Raw genomic sequence first — 16,252 nt, 5'->3', positions numbered from 1 at the left:
ACAAGGAAAGCATCAGTTAACTTTCAAGAGTACAAAATATAATGAGACAGAGAGGCACTATATAGTCCAGAAAAGGAGATGACCGCTATCATACATTGCTTGCAAATTTGGAGGCATTACATGTTGGGGTCCAAATTCTTAGTGTTGACAAACAATGTGGCAGCAAGCTACTTCTAAAGTTAGAAGAAGCTAAGTCTAAAGTAAGCAAGATGGTAGAATTTTTTGGCCGAGTTCAAAAAATTTTAAAATATTTTTGTAATGACAAGTTTAGCCTTAAAGGCAATTACAAGAAAGGACATTTTAAGTTCCAAGTACACCCACATTTAATTTTATATTTTTATTGCAATCTTAAACTTTTAACTTTTTGTATAAACCCTAAATCCATATTATTGTAATAGTTGAAACCCTTTGTTTCATGAAAAATTATTATTAAAACCATGGAGAAAGCAATTGGACAATAGGATTTTGAAATGAAATTTTAAGTTCCAAGTGCATCTACACTTAACTTTTTATTTGTATCTTAATCTTAAACCTTTAAGTTTTGCATAAACCTTAAATCTAAATTATTGTAGTCATCGAAATCTTTCATGAAAAATATTATTAAAACCATAGAGACAGTAAACAAACAACAGAAATTTGAAGAAGAAAAAGTAAGTTTGAAATAATTTTTGAAACAAATTTTTTTTTTTTATTTTTTTTTTTTATTTTATATGTCATCAAAATATAGTTAGAAAATTGTCAGCTTCATTTGTTTAGTTTTTTAGAATAACATTCTATTCTAAATAGATTTTTCGAAAATAGGATAGGATTCTAAGAACCTTTTTGGTACATTTTTGGAAAATATTTAGACTATTTTTAACCCTTTAGGTTTGTTAATTTAATAAACACCCCCATAATAAAAGTCTATAAAATAACAAAAACACCACCACCCACCCAACTATTGCCGATAGCTAGCCACGACTGACTGGAACTGGCTGGTTGTGTGTTGATCTGGCTGGAAACAACCTGATCTAGGCCATAAATTTAGTCGTTGACAGACAGATCTAGTCGTCCTTGACAACCGTATCTTGGAATATGGTCGTCGTCAATGGTCAGATCTTTAGCTATAGATCTAGTTGAAAATGGACAGATTGATGGACGACCGGCCAAATCCAGCCGGCCGTACGTCGTCACGACGGCAGTGATGGCTACTGGCGGATGATAGTGGCTTGGGTGGGTGGGGGTGTTTTTGATAATTTTAAAACTTTTATTGAGAAAGATAGGGTGCGTTTGGTTCAGTATTTATATCCATATTCCCAATCATATTCCCCAAATATTGTTTGGCACATTATTCCAGAAATATTACTATATTTTTTTAATTACTTTTAGACCCCTTTAAGCTTATTAATTTCATTAAATACCCCCAGAAAAAAGGTTTAAAAATTAATAAAAACACCCCCATCAACCCATACTTGCCAGATTCTGGCAACCACCGTCGGTGGTAGCCGAAATCTGTACGGCCTACCTGCCGACCAGAAATGGCCGACAGTCCACCGATCTGTGACTGCCAAAGAAATGGCTGTTAACAACAGCCAAATCTTAGCCATCGTTGATCGAAAATGATGGCCATATCTTTGGCCTTTTCTGGCCGTCGACTGCCACATCTGGCCATAGATCTGGCCTTTTTTCGGCCAGATCCGTGGTGGATCTAGCCGAAAAAGGCCATACGACACGTTACGACACAAATCTGATCAGTCTATGTCATAACGAAATTTTCCAGCCAGATTCCGGCGGTGGTGGCCGGAATCTGGCACTGCAGGTGGTGGGGGTGTTTTTATCATTTTATATATTAGGGTCTTCAATTAAATTAGCAAACCTAAGGGCTTTTTCATAAATTTTTACAGTTTACCTCGTAATACTCCCCTATTCAACTACCCAATATTATTCCCAAAATCTTATCCAAAGTAATGAACCAAACGCACCTACAATTATTAATGTTTTAAGTTGAATAGAATATGATTGGATTTCGAAGTATATTAAAACAAATACTTTTTTTTTTTTGTTTTTTATAATAGGATAATGAGAAAATAGTGTGTCAAATGCAGGGGTTGATTTCCGTAATCTCATAGAATGATTGGCAAATAGTTTAAATTAAATATTAAGATTCTTGTGTAATTAATTTAATATGCAACACGCCTTTAGTCTTCAAATTGTGAATTCTGCAAAGTATAATTACTTCATGGGTGCTATGACGAGTATCCTACACCTGCTTCTAGCTTTAAAATTGCAAATCATGCCAAATCTATAATTGTGAATCCCACACCAGGGAATACCCAACTAAAAAATTTCTCCCATGAATAACATCTCAAGAACATAAGAGAAGCACAGACAAAAATCAAGGAAAATTGAAGAAATTAGACAGAGACAGTGACTTGGCAGTCTGTGTGGAGGAGCCCCGAATACATAATGCATTTACGGAATTGGGCCTAGAAATCATAGCCAACCCAAATGTCATTTCTCTTTAATGTTCTGATTCTAAATTCGAAATTTGGGGGTGGGGGGTAAAGAAAGAATCTAGTTAGGTTAGAAGTATATTTTAAGTATTAAATGAGTTTAAAGAGATGTTTTTAAATAAGGGGAACGACATTTTCCCACAACGTTCGGCAAAATGAGATTTTCACCGCTAAGTTTTAAAATGACATTTTTCCACCTATATTAAGATCCGTCCGTTGAGTTTAATTAAAGAAGAATATAATAGTGAATTAAAAAAAATAATTAAAGAGTAAGTTTGTCATTTTATCCTCTCTCTATAAACTTAGAAAAGAAAAAAAAAAAAAACTATTTCCAACTCATAAAAACAAGCTAATACTCTTTTAACATATTAAGAAATTATGCAAAACGAAGTACGATTGTAACAACATAAAGCATGAAAAATCAAAAGAAAGAAATCACCACCAACCATAGACAACTATAGAACACTTGTCCTTAATCCACCTAAAACTCTTCTTGAAAGACCCTTTAACGGTAGCTTTGCTTTCAACAGTGTAAACCTTATAGCTAGAAACCCACTTCTCCCTCTACAACTCTGGATCATTAAAACTCCAACTTCTTGAAGAAGACCCATTTCTTGACTTACCTTTCTTGAACTCCACATCATTTTTTTGGGGTTGTTGAGTTTGTGGAGGTGGCGACACTGATGACCTTGCATTCCATTACCATTAAGGCTGGGTCCTGCTGCTGTTGTTGTTGATCCATAGTAATTGTCTATCTATATTCTTCCATCACCGCTCGATTTGGATCTAAAATCTTCCATCATGCTTTTAAAACAAAAACACCAATGTGGATTTTGAATTTTGTGTTCTATATCAAGATAAAATAGTTGGTTGGATGCTATTCAACCGGAATCGCACGCCACCTGCTGCGATTTGGCTAGAATCGCACTTGACCAACTAATTTTTTTTTTTTTTTTTAATTTTTCAATTTTTTTGTGAGAAGATTGTGGTGAGAAGGCAATGGGAAGAGAAAGAGGAGAAAAAGAGAGAAGGAGAAGAAAGAAGAAAGGTAAAGAAGAAGAAAAGAGGAAGAGAAGAGAGGTGTTCAGGCGGAAAAGGAGAAAGAAGAAAATAAAAGGGTATTTTTGTCTTTACACTGCTTATACAATGTCAAGAACTAATTTTCCTAATGCAATATAATGATAGGTGGGAAACGGAACATAACGATAGGTGGGAAACTGTCGTTATGGAACTTGAAGGGTGGGAAGAGTGTCATTTTGAAACTTGGTGGGTGGAAAATGTCTTTTCACCAAACCTTGGGTTGGAGAATGTCGTTCTCCCTTTTAAATATTAAATTAGAGATGGCAATGGGCCCGATATTTCCGATTACCTGGTAGGGCCTGGCCCGAAAAAGTCGAGCTTTACCCGATGTTCGCAGGCTTGGGCTTGGGCCTGGGCCCGATTTTAATGCCCCGACCTCGAGTACGAGCCGAGCTTGGGTTTATCTTCAGGCTCAGCTTGACCCGACAATTTTAGTATTAATTATATTAAATTACCTTTATACTATATATTTAATTACAACATTATCCTACATATATATACTCATTTTTTTCAAACCTTACATGGATGGATGGATGCACTTTGTGGAAAAAAAATTTATATATTTTGTGAGTATTCAAAAACAAATTAATATTTAAAAATTGTTTCTAGAATTAAAAATATAAAAAAAATTAAAATTTATTAATATTTAAAAATTCACATTATAAAAATGAGCAGCCTTGGGCCGGGCTTGAGGTTACAAAAAGCATGTTGGGCCAGGCTTGGGCTTTACTTGTCATACCCATGACGGGCCCGAGCCAGGCTTAGACCTTTGTCATGAGGTTGGGCTTAGGCTGGTCCAAAGGGTATAGGTACCCCTGGCCCGGCCAATTGCCATCACTATATTAAATGGGGTCTGAAAATCAATTTGGTGGGAACTAAAAATCACTATCTTAAAAAAACCGTTGATCATTTTAATCAAACTCGAATTTGAAAGCCCGGGTGGGCCCAGGTATTAAAAGACGGTATTTTCTTGGGCTTGGGTTTTTTTTGCTTTTTTTTTAAATTGATCGTGAGCTAGGGATATTTACTTCCCTATCCGACTAAGCATAACATTGTAAAATAAATAAGTAAATAATTCTCTTAAATTGAAATATAAAAGTAAGTAACCAAAGATATTTAAATACTCTGCCAAACTAGGACTTATAATATTATTTTGGAAAAAATAAAGTTGGGTTATCTTTATGATAAAGATAATTATTAATATTTTAAGAGTTGAATAACGTAGAATTGAATTTTGAGAATATTGAAACAAATATATTTTTTGGTTTTTAGAATAGAATAGTAGAATAGGATAGGGTAATAATAGTGAGCCAAAGGGGCCCTTAAGGGGGTGTTTGGTTAGGGGTTACCTAGGATTACTGAGGTTAAGTCATTTTATATTACTTGATTACCATGTTTAGTTGTCAAGTAATATAAGATATCGGTAATCTTCAAATACCAATAGTGATTAATATTGGTAATATTGGACGTAATCTGATTACCTCCATTTTCTTAGGTATTTTAAGATTATCAAAGTTATCTTTTTTCGTTACAATTCTATCTCTTATTAATAAAATTTTAAGACAATAATGCCCTTATTTTTAAATTTGTTTACATGAATATGACTTTTACTATTTCACCCAATTAATTAACCTTTTTGGACAAAATTACCCTTAAATTCAAAACAAATTGCAGCCCACCCAAGCCACTACCCCCACCCACCTGCCACTAGCAACCATCGCCGCGGCCAGCCACTACTAGAACAGCGTACAGAAGGCCAAAAATGGCCGCTGTGCATCGATATAGCCATTTTCGCCCAGATATCTAACCGAAAATGGCCAGATCATGGCAGATCTAGCCGTTAAACGCCAGATCCGTTGATCTAATCGTCGACGGCCAGATCTGTCATGTTTGGCCATTTTCGGCCAAATCTCTGGTCGGAAATGGCCATACGGTGCACAGAGGCCATTTCCTACCTTCCGTGCACCGTTAGGTTGCCAGCTGCCAAGGGCCTACGGTGGTTGCCTACGGCCGACAGTGGCTGGATTAGTAGGGGTGCTTTGTTGATTTTTCAAACTTTTATTATGGGGTTGTTTTTGTTATGTTTTTAAATGCAGGAGGGTTATAATAATCCAAATAATAATCAATATTAAAAAATAATATTTAATTAGAGGACAATTTGGTAGTTTTAATAACATGCCCACAAATTTATTCCTCCCAACCAAACATATTAATATAGCATACCCACCAATTAACCAAACACATTTTCTTAAAGATTCCCAGTAATATTCAAGGTAATCTAACTTTCTAGTAATCCAACATTCCCTGAACCAAACGCCCTCTAGTTTTTTTGGCTTTTAAGTAAATACTTATTTATTTGTCCTAAATGACTTCTCCAAAAATATCTATATTCTAATTTTTATTGATAAAGATATATATGTAAAAATACTAGTTTTTAGATATTTAAAAATTGTAAAACAAATACTTAATTCTTATAATCAGATTTTAAAAAATTACAAACCAACATATCATCAATGTTTAATTCAATCTTATTCATTTAAAGTTATTTAGCAGTCATACTATACAGTTATTAGACAAGTTATCAAACACCACCTTAAGGTCAGTTTGGGATTAATGTAGCTAGCAACCTAAAAGTGTTTGGTAAACACATTTGAAAAGTGATTATACAACAAGTAGATTATAAAATAATCTATTTTGTTTGAACGGTTTTTTGTAGCTTAAAATACTATTTTTTATACATTATTTTATAATAAAATAACAAAATCTGGAAAATTTGATCGACGGATTCTGTTGGAGTTGTCGACTACTTCAGCATTATTGGGTTACGCAGCCGCATTCGGGGGTCCCGCTACTCGGTCAGCGGATGGGGGCCCCTCTCCCTAGTGAGCAGCTAGGGGTCGTGGGGGCAGCGCCCCTGGGCCCGTAGGCGGTTTGGGCCTTTTCCATGTATAATCGCTATAGGATTTCTTTAAATTATTAATTCCTTATTGGGTTGAGCTTAGAAATAGGAATCCTTGTAAACTAGGTTTTGTCACTTAAACCTAGTATATAAACATACCTTTCTCTTGTTATGAGTGTGATAGCAAATCATAGGGCAATTCATTTATTGTAAACAAGAGAGAGAGAGGTGAGGAAATATTGCAATAATATTGACTCGGCTGGACGTAGCCTATATTGGGTGAACCAAGATAAATTGCGTGTGTTATTTTTCTCTGTGTTTATTATTTGTGATTTGCTTTATTGGTGTTTTATTCTCGATGCTGTCTCTATTTCGTTCAGATTCGTCGGAAGACAGTCGAAAACTATAGTTGTAATCAGGGACGTAGCTACCATATCAAATATGGGTTCACTTGAACCAGCTTAAAGTTTGAACAAAATTAAAAAAGGTTTATATTTTTATAGTAATTAACAATTTTGACTCTACTTAAATTTATATTAACCCTACAAAAATTTATATTAATTAACTATTTTTCACATTTTTCTCTCTTCCTGTGTTTTAAAGCCTAGCACGGGTAGACTGGTTCAACCGATTTAAGAGGTTTATATGTTTTGTGTTGTTTAGATTTAGGTTATGTTTTATTTTTCAAAGTCAAGATAAGGTGGGTTTGTGTGTGGTGAGTACATTAATGCTTTTAAATTCTTCCAATAATAAACAAACACATCCCCAACAAATAATACTATTAAATACTGTTTTCGAGCTAAACTCGAGCAAGCTGTAGGGGCTTCAAGCTCAAGCTCGAGCTCCACTTTCCTTAGCTTGAAGAGCTCGAGCTCCAGTTTCCTCAGCTCGGCGAGCTCTGCATTTTTCATTCATGCCAAGCTCAAGCTAGCCAATACTCGGCTCGGCTCGGCTTGACTCGTATACAATCCTAAGTTAAACCATGTGGATTATGGTATTGTCTAATCACAATCTAATAAAAGATAAAAAAAATAAAAGTGTGTGGATTATGGATTTGTCTACCCACAATCTAATAAAAGATAAAACAATGAAAGTGAGGGTAACATTACCTATAGTAATTTTAATAGGGATAATTGGTTTCCCCCAAACCAGATAAACCCTCATGGTGCATTTGGATCAATCTTCGTTTATTTTGCAAGATTCCGTTGTTTGCTTTGCAAGTAATGAAATATTTCGGGTATCTTTTATTGCAAATAGTGTTTACTATTGGCAATGTAGGGGGTAATCAGATACCCTCCCCAAGGGCTGTTATTAAAAGATTATCGAGTAATCTAATTTGTATACCTATTTTGCCCTTAATTAAATACCCTTTTGGACATAGTTGCTTTCAAATGTCTATCAAAAAACAATTGTCCAGCCCCCTACATTTGAGAAATTAGCTAAAACACCCTAGTCACAAAAAAATTTAAAAGTTAACAAAATACCTCCAGCCATCCAAACCATCGCCGACCGCCTACCACCATTGCCAACCACTAACAACAGTCGCCTTAATGGTGCATAACTGGCAGGATCTAGCCAGTCGTGGGCCAAAAACGGCTAGATTTGGTCGTCTCTATGGTCGTGAAATAGCCATGGATCAGTTATCCATGGCCAGAACTAGCTTGGCTAGCACACGGCCAATCGTATACGGTTAGTTGTGCGCCATTTCGTCGACTGTTGGCAGTGGTCAGCAGTGGTGGCTAACCGCCGATAGTGGCTTGGGGTGGGTGGAGGTGATTTTGCTACAAATTAACGTTTTATATGGCTGGGGTGTTTTAGCAAAATTTCAAATGTAGGGGGTTAAAACGAACAATAATAAAAATAATATTACATTTATATTTAAAAAGGAGGGCAATTTATTAATCTATATGACATACTCACCCATTTATCCTCTTAACCAAATATATTACTCACTAATTTATTCAAATCAACCAAATACATTTCTTAGGGTCTGTTTGGTTTAATATTTCCCATTATCCTATTCATACTATTTCCAAAATATCAGTTTGTTTCCCTATTCTGAAAATACTATTATATTTTCTTCAACTATATTTTAAACCCTTTAAGTTTATTAATTTAAATAAACACCCCTAGAAAAAAGTTTAGAAATTGACAAAAATACCCCCACCCACCCACATTTGCCAGATTCTAGCCACATCGTCGGAAGGTGGCCGAAATCTAGTATAATGGTGCACTACTTGTTGGATGCTAGATCCACGGCCAAAGATCTGGCCGTTGATGTGCAGATCTTTAGCCGTAGCTGGTCGTCAACGACGGCCGACGACCATATCTATGGCCATCGTTGACGACCAAACATGGCCAGATCTGGTGTTTTCCTACCAGATTCACAGTGGATCTGATTGGAAAAGGCCATCTCGCCGCACGACCGGCCAGATCCAGCCAGTTGTGCATTGATACGGTGACTCCGGCCACCTCTGTCGGTGGTAGGGTGTTCGGTTCTAGGTACCCTACATTTTTTGAAGGAACCAGAACTGACTGTTCCTTAAAATTTGGAACCGGAACCAAAACCGACAGTTTTGATTCCTAGGTACCTAGAACCGAAACTTACGGTTCCAGTTCCGATTCTGGGTACCCAGTAAAATTATAATTACCCCCAAAGTTTTTAAAAGGCAAAAAAACCCTTAAAAACTTACAAATAACCCCCACCTGACATTTGTTAACAAAAATAAAATTACAAATTATAAATTCAAAATTACAAACTTCGTTACTTTGTAAAGGTAGATTCTCAAAAGTCAAACCAACTTACTTTAAATGTTATGAAATATAAATATAAATATATTTACGTTACTTTTTCTACAAAAGTTTTTATTAATCCCTCTACTCTTTAATTTTATTTTATATTAGTCTCAGTTCCCGGTTTCGGTTCCTAACTATAGGAATCGAAACCGGAACCGCATAGTAGCGGTTCCAAAAATTTGGAACCGAAACCTACCCGTTGACAACCGGTTCCGGGTAGGAACAGGAATCAAACCCCGGGTAGCCACTGATTTCGGTTCCAATCGGTTCTTTTGAACACCCCTAGTCAGTGGTGGCCGGCTGTTGGAATTTAATGGGTGAGTGGGGTGTTTTTTAAATTTTTAATATTTTTATTACAAGGGTGTTTAGTTATTTAACAAACCTAAGAGGGTGTTTTTGTTAATTTTCAAATCCTATCTCGTTATTTCCACCAAACTCTAAAAATATAAAAAATCCTATCCAAAATACTAAAACAAACGCACTCTTAAACATTCCTAGTAATCTTCAAGATGAGTTATCTTTCTAATAATATAATATTCCTCTATAATAAAATATTATATGATCCAAACACTCCCTCAATGATATCATTATTAACTTAGGGCCCTTTGCGGTTAGTAACATTTCAAACCTCTATTGGTATCAGTATTAACTTAGGCACCTGTTCCATTAATAATATTTCGTTAATTTTAACAGGTATAGGTTAAATGTCCTTATTACCCTCATCCTCCCCAAACCCAGCAAACTTAAGCCAAACCACCAAACAGCCTCCTTGTCCCCCTATCCAAACCACCAAACAGCCCCCTTTGAAATTGAGTTAAGAAACCTAAGAGTGTTCAAAAAAATGCAAAAACCGAATCGAACCGAAAAACCGGTTAACCAAAAAACGGTTCGGTTACGGTTCGGAAAATTAAAAAAACCGAATTTTCGGTTCGGTTACCCGTTCAGGAAAAACTAAAAACGGTTAACCAGTTTATGAACCGGTTTTCAAATTATATATATATATATATATTAAATAAATAAATAAAAACCTATCCCTAATTCACATTCACTTTCACTCAAATCTAAAATCGCAACCCACCAATTTTTTCGCAGCTCTCTGCCTCTCCCTTCTCAGTTCACAAATTCCCGATTATCTTCATTTTTCTTCCAGATCCAGCAAAGTTGCGGCGTCGTTCTCCTTCTTCCAGCTCCAGTAAGCACCCGAGGCCTTTCTCAGTTCACAAATACCAGATTTTCTTCATTTTTCTTCCAGATCTAGCAAAGCTGCGTCATCCTTCTCCTTCTTCCAGCTCTAGCAAAGTTGCATCATCCTTCTCCTTCTTCCAGCTCCTTCTTCCAGCAAGCACCCACCTTACTTCACAGTTTATTAAAAAACCTTTTCTACTCATCCATGCTTAAGAAACAAAGGCACAGCAACAATTTCAAGGTAAGAACTTTCCTTTTATCATTTATTAAATAATATTGGCACCTTATCTTAAAGAGAAAAGAGTGAGAGATAAGTCATATCATTTGTGAAATTTTGTTTTATGTCTGCCACCAGAACTCCTACATTATTTGAACAAGTAATACATGAGTATGTTATTGCCGCATCTTCATATTTACCTGCTGCTAGTTGTTGCTTAATCTTTAGAGCTAAACTGTTCTTGCAAAATGGATTATGCTAACTTAATTTGATTTTGCCTTTTTCAAAACATTAATCAGAGACAATTAAATTCTTAATATAAACCTATTCGATTCATTCAAGCCTTTGTTGTCCATTCGTGACAACTCTTTGAGAAGTGGTGCCCATGAAAACTGCATTAATTAATCTTTAGTTGTAAGCAATTTTAATATGAAAATCAAGTCATTTTTAGATGGAGAAATATTTGGCACACAGAAATTTTCAATCAGAGGAACCACATGCACAAAAATCTTCAGGAGAAATCCAACTATCACCCAAAGCAACTCCTACATTATTTGAACACAAATGTAATTCAATAATTCTGTTGTGTGTTAAATAAAAGAATATGTCCAAGTTTGATAAAATGGTTAAGGTATATATACCTGGGAAGATTGANAGCTCCAACAGGCACCCACGTTACTTCCCAGTTTATAAATCAGCTTTTCTACTCATCCATTCTCAAGAAACGAAGGCGCAGCAACAATACATAACAGAGTTTAAAGGCATCAATTTTAGCCCCAATTTCAAGGTAAGAACTTCCCAGTTTCCACCCACGTAACTTTCTACCTCTTAACATGCTCTTGTTTTGACTTTTGATCTCTTCGTCTCTCTTTAAGTTGTCCACGTGCTTAACAATTATTCATTATTTTTTTTGGACACAAACGGAAAAACAAAAGTTAGAAGCATAAAAACATTTTTAGTGTGGCAGATTATACTTAGATTTACTTATTAAAATTGTTAGTCATGGTCCTAGATGGCAGATTATATGTCACAACTTCATATTTACTCAAAAACACATTCATTTTTATCCCAAGTTAAAACCCAAAACTTTTGTGTGCTATCCAAAAACATGAAGCCAACTGGAGGATGTTATTTGGATTCATTACAGAGTGGGAAATTCATTGCATGGGGCAGTGACTAGAAGAGGTAAGAGGGAAGAATGAGTGAAGAGCATGAGGTTATTTCAAACTTTTTGAGTTTCAGCTGAGATTTATTTTGAAGTATGGATATAATTTAGAATTCATATTTTTATAAATTGTTAAATTATCTAAATACATTTTTGAGATTTTCATTGTAAAATTGAAGAATGCTTCCTCTGTTTTTCAATTCAGTCTCATGGAAATATATATCAGATACATTTTGCTACTGCTTTGAATCTAAAGCTTAACACACTGAAATACAGTACGAAATGGCACCTAAGTTGCGAGCTCATGCTGTGATCATTTTGCTTTAGTGTTTAGTATTTGGTATAAATTTTTAAATTTTCTAAAAGCAACACCCAAATATAATTATGTTATGTTTACTTCTCAAATTATTTTATGGTTAAATATACTTTACAATTCATTATGATTAATATGTGCTGAATGAAAGCTATGTTTTTTAGAATTTAAAGGCTATATCATTTTTTTTAAGCTGACTGTTGAGTTTAAGTGAGCTATTGTATTTAAGTGAGCTCATATTTGTTTATCCTGCTGCTTAGACAGCTCTTTGGTATGTCTAGCTCAGTTGAAATTCTTCTTTAGCCAAAATGCATGTGTAATGCATCTTAATGTTGCTTGTTCTAAAATTTGGTTCTTTTTTTAGTTGTATAGACTGCTAGGAAGGTCCTTTCACTTACATTAAGATCTTCGTGTTGATGTTGCAGATGTCCAAATCCAACCCCATGGCTACTGACCATTCTAATACTGATGAGAGTCCTGAGACACCAACTAGTAGGAATCCAACTCCAAACTCATTGGTAGCCCCACATCCTTCTACGGACCCTGATCCACGACCACAAACACCACGAGTCCCAAAACGTGTAAGTTCTAATACTCAAAAGAATACTTCTGACATGTGGGATCATTTTACTATAAATCCTTGTGAGAATGTGGATGACAGGACAACAACATGTGATTATTGTGGGAATGTGCTTGCATGTCCAAGTAAAAGTGGTACTAGTTGTTTACGAAATCACTTAAGTCAATGTAAAAAGTACCATTTGAAGGTGATGGATAAGAAACAAAGGATCTTAGTTTTTCAACAGACACAATCAAATGACCAATCAAGTGGTACTGCTACCACCTCCACACAATCTTCACTTACAACTTGGAAATTCAATCCAGATAGGCTTAGACGGCCTCTAGCTAGAATGATCATTGTTGATGAGATGCCCTTTAGGCATGTAAAGCGTGAGGGGTTTTGCAATATGATGAAAGATGCATAACCTCTATTTCAAGTTCCCTCTCGTATTACTATGGCTAGAGATTGTTTTAATATTTATGTTGAGGAAGAAATAAGCTGAAAGCCTTTTTTAGTAAGTTTAGTAAGAGAGTAAGTCTTACCACGGATACATGGACATCTTGCGAAAACCTTAACTATATGTGTTTGACTACTCACTTCATTGATGATGATTGGAAATTACACAAAAAGATCTTAAACTTTTGTCCAATTGCTAGTCACAACGGTTTATTAATTGGTAAGGCAATTGAGAGGTGTTTGCTTGATTGGGGTATTTCTAAGGTTTTCACCATTACCGTTGACAATGCAAGTTCTAATGATGTTGGAATAAAATATCTCCAAAATCGGGTAGAAAGTTGGAAGGGTAGTGTTTTGATGGTGATTTTTTGCATATGAGGTGTTGTGCACATATATTGAGTCTCACTGTAAAAGAGGGGTTAAAAGACATGGAGGACTCCATTTTTAGAATTCACTCTACAGTGAGATATGTGAGGTCTTCTCCAGCGAGATTACAAAGGTTTAAGGAGTGTGTAGAGCTAGAAAAGATTGAACAAAAAAATCTTTTGGTTCTTGATGTAGAAACAAGGTGGAACTCTACGTACTTAATGTTGGATGTGGCTTTAAAATTTCAGAAAGCATTTGAGTTGTTGGAAATCCAAGACAGTAAGTATAAAGATGAACTTACTAGAGGGGAAAAGTCAAGGGGTTTGCCTATGCCTAGTGATTGGGAGTATGCCTGTTACTTGTTACCTTTTTTGAAAGTTTTTTATGATGCTACTCTACATGTGTTGGGCTCACTTTTTGTTACCGGCAATGCATACATGCGCGAGATCTTTGCCATTGGAATGCAGATTTCAACATGGTGTAGAAGTGATGATGTTGGCTTAAGTACTATGGCTAGGAGAATGAAAGGAAAACATGATAAATATTGGTCAAATATTGACAATATCAACTTAATGTTATTCATTGCAGTGGTGTTGGATCCTAGATTCAAGTTAGGATATGTGAATTGGGTTATTAGTAAATACTATGATGATGCTAATGCTGAACTTTTGAAGACAAAAGTGCATACAACTTTGTACTCTTTATTTAACCAATACAAGCTCATTTATAGTTCTCCAAGTGGGCAATCTAGTCAACAGTCTCAACAAGCAAGTCAGGTTAATGTAGAAGATGTAAATGTTGATCCTAAAGAATTGATGTATTGTATGTACGATGAGGCAATGGCTAGACAGGAAGTTACGGTGACCAAATTTGAGATGGATAAATATTTAGAGGATAAATATTTTTATAAACTTCTAATATTTAATTTTTATTTGGGCAGATATTGGGAGATCTACTCGTATTGACTTAATGTTGGTTTCCGCTTTCTACTTGTGGAGTTGTATTTGCCCAATTTCTTTTGTTGTTTTCCATTGGGACTTATTTATTTATTTTGTTGTTTTATTATGGACTTTTATTTGTATCAATTTTTAATTTATTGTTAGTAGTAGTTAATGGATATGTATGAATGTTTAATTTTTATTTGGATATATATTGTCTATATTTACAATTTAATTTAGGATAAAATTAAAAAAAAAGTTTTATAAAAAAAAAATGGAAAACCGGTTCGGTTTCGGTTTGGGAATTTTCTTGAACCGAAAATCCGGTTCGGTTCGGGAATTTTCCCGAACCAAAAATCTGGTTCGGTTCAAAAAAAGGGTTAACCGGTTTGGTTAACCGCTTTTGAACGCCCCTATGAAATATCCTAAAACTCAAAATTATTACCCAAAACCTTCCTTACCAAATATACAATTCAAAGATGTAACACAAATATCAAAATCTACCTATAGTGGAATAGGAATAGATGAATGGAATATAGATGGATTAGCTGAGCATTAAATATTAAATGTTTTACAAGAAATGACAATGTCAGCATTAGCCCATAAAGTCCACGAAAACACTGATCACCAAATAGAAAAAATATTAGTTTCAGGATTCACAGGAATGCTAAAAAATTGGTGGGATAGTGATTTAACAGAAGCTCATCAAAAATTAATATTACATGCAACAAATAAGATCAGAAAAGTTAAAACAGAAGGTACTAGTCAAATGGAGTATGAACAAGAAGAAGAAGACGCAGTCTCTACATTAATCTATGCAATAACTAAAAGCTTTGTAGGAGACCCAACAAGATTTCAGAAAAGATCATAAGAAATATTATCAAACTTAAAATGTTCAACTATGGCAGATTTTAGATGGTATAAGGATATGTTCTTACAAAAAGTATTTACAAGAACAGACTGTAGGAAACCCTAGTGGAAAGAAAGGTTCCTAGATGGTCTACCTAGATTATTCACTCAAATTGTTACAAATGCATTATACAAAAAATTTGATGGAAATATACCTTATGAAGATTTAACTTTTGGAGATTTAATTAGTTTTATTAACAATGAAGCTTTAATAATTTGTACTGGTTTAAAATTAAAAGTTGAATTAAAAAACGAATTAAAACATAAGAAAATGGAATTAAGTGGATTTTGTAGTCAATATGGTTATGAAAAAAATATTACCTCCCTCTATTCAATATAAAAGACATTAATAACAAAAACAATATAAAAAACATTATTATAAAAAGATTATAAATATGTACAAAAGTCTTATGATAAGCCTTATAAAAAGAAAAAATCTTCCAATAAGAAAATATCTAAAAAACCTATCACTTGTTGGAAATGTAAACAACAAGGTCATTATGCAACTAAGTGTCCTATGAAAAATCAAATTAAAAAATTAGAAATAGATTCAGAATTAAAACAACAATTATTAAAATTATTCAGACAGACTCTGAAGAAGAATCTAGTTATGATACAGATAATCTAGATATGATTTATCAAATCCAAAAAAATTCTTCTGAAATAATGAGTGAGTCTTCACAAGATTCTGATGATTGTAATTGCATGAGGCTTTGCTACTGTGCAATGAAATCAATAAATATGATATCAACCTTTAGACCTAAGTTAATAAATGTTAACATTAAATCAAAAGAATTTTTATTAGATATTACTGATAAAATTTAGGATGAAGATATTAAAATATAATATTTATTAAAACTTAGAGAATTAATTT

General features: G+C 34.4%; 1 protein-coding gene across 1 annotated transcript; it reads left to right on the top strand.

Annotated features, from left to right (window-relative positions):
- Window positions 1-13,593: 13,593 nt before the first annotated feature.
- LOC116122576 (zinc finger BED domain-containing protein RICESLEEPER 2-like) lies at window positions 13,594-14,501 on the top strand. The gene is made up of 2 exons (XM_031408413.1): window positions 13,594-14,391; window positions 14,472-14,501. The coding sequence occupies exons 1-2, from the start codon at window positions 13,594-13,596 to the stop codon at window positions 14,499-14,501; spliced, it is 828 nt and encodes a 275-aa protein (XP_031264273.1).
- The last annotated feature ends 1,751 nt before the right edge of the window (window positions 14,502-16,252 follow it).

The sequence above is a fragment of the Pistacia vera genome, unplaced genomic scaffold, assembly GCF_008641045.1.
Source record: "Pistacia vera cultivar Batoury unplaced genomic scaffold, PisVer_v2 Contig1023, whole genome shotgun sequence".
NCBI classification, from domain to species: domain Eukaryota; kingdom Viridiplantae; phylum Streptophyta; class Magnoliopsida; order Sapindales; family Anacardiaceae; genus Pistacia; species Pistacia vera.
This window is presented reverse-complemented; position numbering and strand designations above follow the sequence as displayed.

What these genes read in the sequence shown, in the direction of transcription:
- LOC116122576 (XM_031408413.1), top strand. Translation starts at nt 13,594, where the DNA reads ATGGAGGACTCCATTTTTAGAATTCACTCTACAGTGAGATATGTGAGG. An exon ending in TGGCTAGACAGGAAGTTACG is followed by an intron (nt 14,392 to 14,471) that starts GTGACCAAATTT and finishes TTATTTGGGCAG; the next exon opens with ATATTGGGAGATCTACTCGT.